The following is a 7,632-nucleotide window of genomic DNA, read 5'->3' as shown; positions in this document are numbered from 1 at the left end:
GGTTTGATTGGCTCGGGTGTTATCCCGATACGACCGCAATGTAAGCAATATATGACAAGGTAGAGCCCGAATCAATTAATGCATAAACATCATAAGAAGATACTGTCAATATACCTGTCACAACGTCGGGAGAGGTCTCCAGATCTTACCGTCTGGTCAATGCATAAATACAATTACCTTTCAAGCCAACATACCATTATTTGCACACTTAAGCTCATATTCCATACTTGTTTCTAATACAAATTCTTCGACTACTAAACACCCTTACTAACATGGAATAATTGTAATACTCACCTTTGGTTATGTAGAGATGGTCTTTGGATGAGAATACTTCACTTGAGAAGAACTCCACTTCAATACCAAAGAGATTCTCAACTTCTATCTACCCTTAGGAAGCATTCATACCCTTAATTCTACCAACTTTTGGTGTTTGATCCTTGATTTCCCTTCTTGGATATGTATTAAGGTGTTATGAAGAGGGTTGTAGAGGTTTTTGGAAGATTGGAGAGGTGAAAAGTGAGAAAAAGAAGAGAGAACCGTGCATATATAAAAATGAAGTTCGGATCCGACCCGAAATATACGGTTCAATATACGGACCGTACAATTTATGCGGTCCGTACATTGGACCGTATGTTTCCTCCAGAGGACCCCCTTCACTGGAAGGGTTCTATGGCCAGGTATACGGGCCGTATAAAATATACGGTCCGTATATATGACCGTATAATCCCCAGTTTTTTTCCGATTTCGTTCTCGTCGCTTCGTTTGATCTCGAATCCTTGTGGAACCTTCTTCGTACTCGTGTAACACCTCCTTAACAATCTAATGGACATTATAACTCTTTCTCAAGACCTTACTAAATATTCATTAATTCAACACCCATGAAATCTTTCCCAAACATAACGTATACTTCGCCTTCACGACGAACCTAGTTTCACCAAGTCCTATGACTTAAAAATCTTATCGTATATACATTAAGGATGCCAATCGCCCTCTTGTAGTCATGAAGGTCTCGTGTCCACCTTGACCGATGTCAATCCATTCACGACGCAACGTCACGAAATTGCCAAAGTGTAACATCTTCAATACTAGAGAGCCAGTCTCTAATATGAAAGTATAAACATGATGTGCCAAGCAATACCTAGCAGCTTCAAGAAGTGCCATAGCCTCACTTTCAGTATTTTTACTATCTTCTATTTCCTTTGCCCTTGCATACACCAAATCTCCTTTCGAGTCTCTCACACAGAATGCAAATGAGCTTCTCCCAGGATTCCCCCTAGTAGCACCATCAGTGTTACACTTCAAGCATTCATCAGGAGGTAAGTTCCACTAAACCTTAGTAACTTGTAACTTTGGAGTATAATTCTCTAATATTCTCATAATTTCAGACCACCTATGAGGCACTGTTTGGATCCCTGGTTTCCTCAACTTTACCAAATTCTGAATATTGGTAGAGGCTTGATATATGACCATCCCGCCGACGGAAACCTTGTTCTACGCTTATCCCCATTCCTCTTCTTCCACAATTCCCAAACAATAATAGAAGGAATAGCATAAAAAATAGGTTTCATTCTAGGCAAGACACATCCATGATCCACCATTTTACAATCACTTGATGCAAATGCATTCCTTCTATATTGATACCAAAGAAGAAGACGACAAAAAATAAGACCATGTTCTCTGAGCAGTTTCACATCTTAGAAAAATGTGAGGTATAGTTTCTTCCTTAGGTGATGCACAACAAGAACACATAAATGGCATATGATAACCCCAACTCCTGATCACATCATCCAATGGCACTTTGAAATGCCACACCCTTCACATCAAAAATGATATTTTAAATGGCAACCCTTTCACCCGTATCTTATTGTACACATCCCTTTTTTCTCCTTTGCTTCTGATATACTCCCATGCAGACTTGACAGTAAAATCTCCCTTAGTTTCAAGCATCCACCAAGGCTTATCTAATTTATCCCCTCTGGCAGGTGGTTGAACATCATTCAATATATAATCAACAAGATCTTCAGGCAAGTTATTTCTGATAGCAGGCTCAGGCCACATACCTTCTGTCACTACATCAGAAACATTATTAATTTCCTCATTGCAGTAAAAATCAGCAGGTGTAAGGAAATAGAGAGGGCCTAAACCAGTCCAGTTATCAAACCAGAACAGAGAAGACCCCATTTTAAGCTGCCACCATATCTGATGATCAATCAAATCTCTTGCTTGAAGCATTTTCCTCCAAATATGTGAACCTTTCTTCCATGGCACCAAAATAGGATTGTTCTTCTTCAAATACTTATTGCTCATGAAAGAACTCCACAAAGATGGCTTGGTTCTAAAATTCCACCATAACTTAGCACACAATGCCGTGGACATGTCACTAAGCGATCTAAAACCCAAACCTCCTTCATCACAAGGCAAGCAAACAGTATCCTATCCTGCCCAATGTCTATTCCATTCACCAATTGTGTTGCTCCAATAAAACTGAGCAAATATTTTATGCAATTTCTCTATCACAAAGGACGGAGGATCAACATCAGATATCAAGTGCATTGGCATAGCCTGTAATACATGTTTCAACAAAATAGCCCTTCTACCAAATGACAACAACTTTCCTTTCCATCCCTAAAGTCTGTTTCTCACCTTAGTAATGAGCTCTGAATAAATGACATCTTACTTCTTGCATAATAAATAGGGCAACCCACAAAGGAAATTCCTTTCTTGCAATGCCAGTAACTCTTTCTACCTTCTGAAACTCCTCCTCATTCACCCTATCATGCAAATAGACTGAACTTTTAGCCTTGTTTATCAATTGACCAGAAGCTTGTTCATATTTAGTCAAAACATTCATGATCAAACCAGGGATATCTCACAAGCTGAAGGAAATATGATGGTATCATCTGCATAAGCTAAGTGATTAATTTTTGGACTCCACTTTGGCAGGCCAAATCCAGTAAACCACAAATTGTTATACAATGCATATAAGCCCCTCGACAGCACCTCTGCAGCAAGAATAAACAATGTAGGTGACAATGGATCACCTTGCTTGACACCCCTAGTAGAGTGAAAGAATCCATGTGGCTGACCATTAATAAGAACAGATACCAGTTATTACTAACAATTTCATAAATCAGGCTGATAAATTGCTCACAGAATCCCATTTTCCTCAAAACATTTGTAAGAAAAATCTATGACAACCTATCACAGGCCTTTGTCATGTCTAATTTCATCACAAAATTAGGAACAATAGCATTGGCATTCTTCTTGCCTTTATTTGTTCTGAGTCTGATATCAGTGATTATTTCCTGAGTCAATAAGATGTTCTCCACAATGCTTCTACCCCTTACAAATCCTGTTTGATTATGTGAAATCAAGTCAGGCAACAAAAGCACCATCCTCTCATGCACTACTCTGGAGAACACTTTGTTCACAAAGTTACTCAAACTAATAGGCCTCATGTCACTAAAAGTCTGAACATCCTTCTTCTTTGGCAACAATACGAGATTAGTATGAGTAATATACCTTGGCAATTCAAAACCTCTAAAGAAGTCCCAAACCATGTTGAAAATATCATCACCAACAACATCCCAGCATGTTTGGAAAAACGAGGCTCCGTAAAACCATCGGGACCACTCGCACTTGCACTATTTAAACCAAAAACAGCCTGTTTCACCTCTTCCTTAGTAGGAACTGCAACCAGTTCTTCATTCTGCTCATTACTAATCATGGAAGGAACATGTTTCAAGATATCAAACTGTGTAGGAACCACAGTTTCATGAAATTGTGCTTGAAAAAATCCAACAGCCTCCTTTGCAACCTCCTTCTCATTGCCAAGCCATTGCCCTTGAGAATTTCGTATTCTTTTCAACTCAAAGATTTTTCTTCCGCCCTTCACATGAGCATGGAAGAATTTGGAATTCTTGTCACCATCTTGAAACCAAGACATTCCAGCTTTTTGCTTCCAAAATTCCTCCTCCAAATACAATACTCTAGTAAGTTCAGCTTGTACGTTCATGAGTTTCTCCTTGTTGGCATAAGAGGGATTTGACTCAAAAAGTGCTTCATGAGCTTTAATAACTTCCTGAAGGTTAGTGATCTGCTGAAAGATATCACCATAAGTGGACTTGCTCCATTGGGATAAGGTATGTTTCATTTTCTTCAGCTTCATACTGAAAGTCATGAAAGAATTAGCAACCACATCAGTCTCCCAATTTTCTTTCACAACATCAATAAAAGTATCATGCTTAGTCCAGAAATTTAAGAATTTGAACGATTTCTTAAATCGTTGACCTCTTGTTTGCATTCAAGCGAAGGAGAGTGATCGAGCCAAACTTGATCAAATGAGTGATTTCCAAGCCTGGAAACAACTGCTGGAATTCAAAGTTACCCAAACACTTATCCAGCCTCTTGAATACACCATCATCTGCCGCTCTCCCATTCCACCATGTAAAAACACTTCCCTTAAACCCCAAATCAGTAAGATTACATGTTTGAATACAATGCCTGAAATCTTCAACTTCATTCAGAGATACAGGTAGGACACCATACTTCTCCTCCTCATCAGTGATGACATTAAAGTCACCCCCAACTAACCATGGAATTGTCATATCAGAAGCAAGATTATACAGAGAATCCCAGAGTTCAATTCTTTCAATCCTATCACACTTAGCATAAACCAAGGTGACAACCATCTCCATATCTATATCACAGTTGAATAACTTCAGTGTAAGCTGCTGGACAGTGTCCATCAAGACTGTTACTTCATATTCTTCATCAACAAAGGCCCAAATTTGCCAGAAACATTGCAAATAGCAGTCTCTAGCCCCAACCTTCTTCTGTAACTTTTCATCTTTTAAGCTTGTTGAAATGGCTCCATCAAACCTATAAGAAAGAATCTGTGTTTTGTATGCATTGTCAAAAGCCTTTTAAAAGCCTTTTTAGTATTAACTGATCTAATATTCCAAATTAGTGCATTCATCATCACTACACTTGGGGTTTAGATGCAGTTCTCCTTGTATGCACCCCAGTAGCTTGAGATGCTGTATTTTCCTTGTAAAGGTTTCCTTCTTCTGCCAACTACTTTTTCCACCTGCTTAGGGGATAAATCACCCTCCCTTGCTGCATTAAGAAAATTTTGGGAAGTGGATTATTTATTCATATCAATTATAGGCTCAGATTCACTAGCAACTGCCACTTGCATAGAGTTTGGGATGGTCACTAGACTTTGCTTCTTTGTAATGGATTTGGGAGCATGTTGAACCATCTGAATCTGGTTCACACCAGCATTACCTTTACTTTCTTGGGTGCACGTTTTTTTATTGTCTGATTTTTTAATATGGGGTGCACGTTTTTTTTTTTTTTGACATTGCTTATTTTTTTAATATGGGGTCCAATTTTTTATTATTATTTTTTACATGAGTTTTGGAGATGGTGGGATCCATCTTTTTTCTCTTTTTATTTTTTATTTTTTTAATATTGCTTGGTGTTTGGAGATGGCGGGTCCACATTTTTTCCCCTTTTTTTAAAAAAATAAAAATATTTCTTGGTGTTTTTAGTATGGGGCCCACCTTTTTTTTTTTTTTAAAGAGGACTGACGACGAAGCATGGGGAAACCCATGCTTCTATATAGTAGTAAAAACAGTAGCAATTCCGCCCGTCGCCTCCCTCCTTTCGTTCTAATTCCTCTATCCTCGTCTTTTAGATCTATTTTCTAGTCACGATTTTTTCTTTAACTCAATTCTTTTTATATTTTTTTCTCAACCAATTCTTATCTTCTTCATTTGATGATGCTTGCTAAGTGTAAATAGGTCTGATTGGTTCGAACTTTTATTTATTAAATTCATCAATTGTGTCAGTTTTTTATATCTACGAACAAAATCAAATCAAGAACATCGAGTTTTCATTCTCAATTGTTTTGAATTTTTTGAGTTTGTCTTGGTTCGATGCGAAACATCTTATAACAAAACTAATTTTCTTTTTTGTGAAGTATGATGCAGCTGTCACACTATTTCATACAATCATATATACTTCAATTCATTATAATCTTACTGATAGAACTATCAATCACAAGCACATAAAAGGGGAACAAATTCATATCAAACATGGGAGCTTCAGTTTTTAGAAGGTGAGCTCTTTTTAATTTTATAAACCGTTAGGGGTGTTCATGGTCCGATTTTGACTCGATTTTTGATTAAAACCAAATCAAATCAATTAAATCGGTTTTTATTTTTTTATTTTTTATATTCAAACCGACCATTACAAAGATAAATTCAATTGATTTCGGTTTTGTCGGTTTTATCAGGTTGGTTCGGATTTTTCGATTTTTAAGGAAGTATTTTATAATGCAAAGAAATTGATACAAGTAGGGTGCAAAAAATGAAAATGAGATACAACTACTATGGTGAAAATAATACCACATTTACATCAGTGCTAAAACATTCATTCCCTATCATTTTTTTAAGGACTTCTTCTTTTGTTTAAAGACTTCAAGTTACGCACAAATATTTTGTTGTTAACCTTAAATTACTGGATAGTCATGAATTAGATATGATCCCAGGTTTGAGGTACTAGTAATTCCAAATTGGATCAAATATTTAAACCTACTCCTACTTTTATGAAAACATTTTGTTTTTATTCCCTCTCCCAGCAGCAGAGACATAACCGAAAATGCAAGCAAATACTACACAAATTTGTCTCATCATCTCTTTGTGAAAAAAAGAAGAAGAAGTTCTTAGCTTCATTCCCCTAAGAAAGCGGGGGAAACAGAATAAGAACACCACCCAAGAAAATGGGCTAGACTTTTCTTTCTAATTATTTGAATTAGTAGTGGACTTGAAATGAAATAAAATTATAAAGAAGATAGATTATTTTCTTAATTACTATGCAATATATATATATAGACACACACACACACACGTACGTACATACATACATACATACATACACACACAACACAATATTTTAAATATGTATGTAATTATCAGTTTGGTTCGAGTTGATTCGGATTTTTTTTGGTGTAACACTAAACCAAACCAAATGTTAATCGATTTTTCAAAATTTAAAACCAAACCAAACCGACCCGATTTTCGGTTCATTAAGTCGGTTTACCGGTTCAGATCGATTTTTCGGTCTCATTTGAACACCCCTATAAACCGTATATACTCGGGGGGCAAAAAAAATGATAAAAATGGATGGAAGCTGCTAGGGACAACAAAAACTGAGTGTAATAGATTCATTTAAGTTAATATATATGGATAGTGGGATAAAGTTGCAAGGACAGACATGGTGTTAAATTGTTAAGAAACAAAAAGTCGACAAAGTTAAACAAATATTTACAAAGTAGATTTTAATAAATATTTTTATACAAATTTAATTTAAAATATATATATATATATATATATATATATATATATATATATATATATATGTCGGGTTGGTGTGATCTTGGTTGGACTTTTTTTAGTTAAAATCAAATCAAATCAATTATGATCGATCTTTTTCTTGATCTTTTCTTATCAAACCACTAGAATATTATGTTTTTCAATTTATCAGTTTGGTGCGACTTAGAAATTTTCTTTACATACTCCTGCTTAGTACGATAGTAATTATGTACATTGTGTTGGCGGAATGATA

General features: G+C 36.1%; 1 protein-coding gene across 1 annotated transcript; it reads right to left on the bottom strand.

Moving 5' to 3' along the window:
* Window positions 1–2,853: 2,853 nt before the first annotated feature.
* LOC132047883 (uncharacterized) lies at window positions 2,854–5,263 on the bottom strand. Its single transcript, XM_059438859.1, has 6 exons — window positions 5,182–5,263; window positions 4,988–5,069; window positions 4,291–4,881; window positions 3,523–4,169; window positions 3,210–3,352; window positions 2,854–3,081 (listed from the first exon to the last, which is right to left on the bottom strand). The coding sequence occupies exons 1-6, from the start codon at window positions 5,261–5,263 to the stop codon at window positions 2,854–2,856; spliced, it is 1,773 nt and encodes a 590-aa protein (XP_059294842.1).
* Between the last annotated feature and the right edge of the window lie 2,369 nt (window positions 5,264–7,632).

The sequence above is a fragment of the Lycium ferocissimum genome, chromosome 2 (assembly GCF_029784015.1).
Source record: "Lycium ferocissimum isolate CSIRO_LF1 chromosome 2, AGI_CSIRO_Lferr_CH_V1, whole genome shotgun sequence".
Lineage (NCBI taxonomy): Eukaryota > Viridiplantae > Streptophyta > Magnoliopsida > Solanales > Solanaceae > Lycium > Lycium ferocissimum.
Note: the sequence above shows the minus strand (reverse complement) of the source record. Positions and strands in the feature narration are given on the sequence as shown.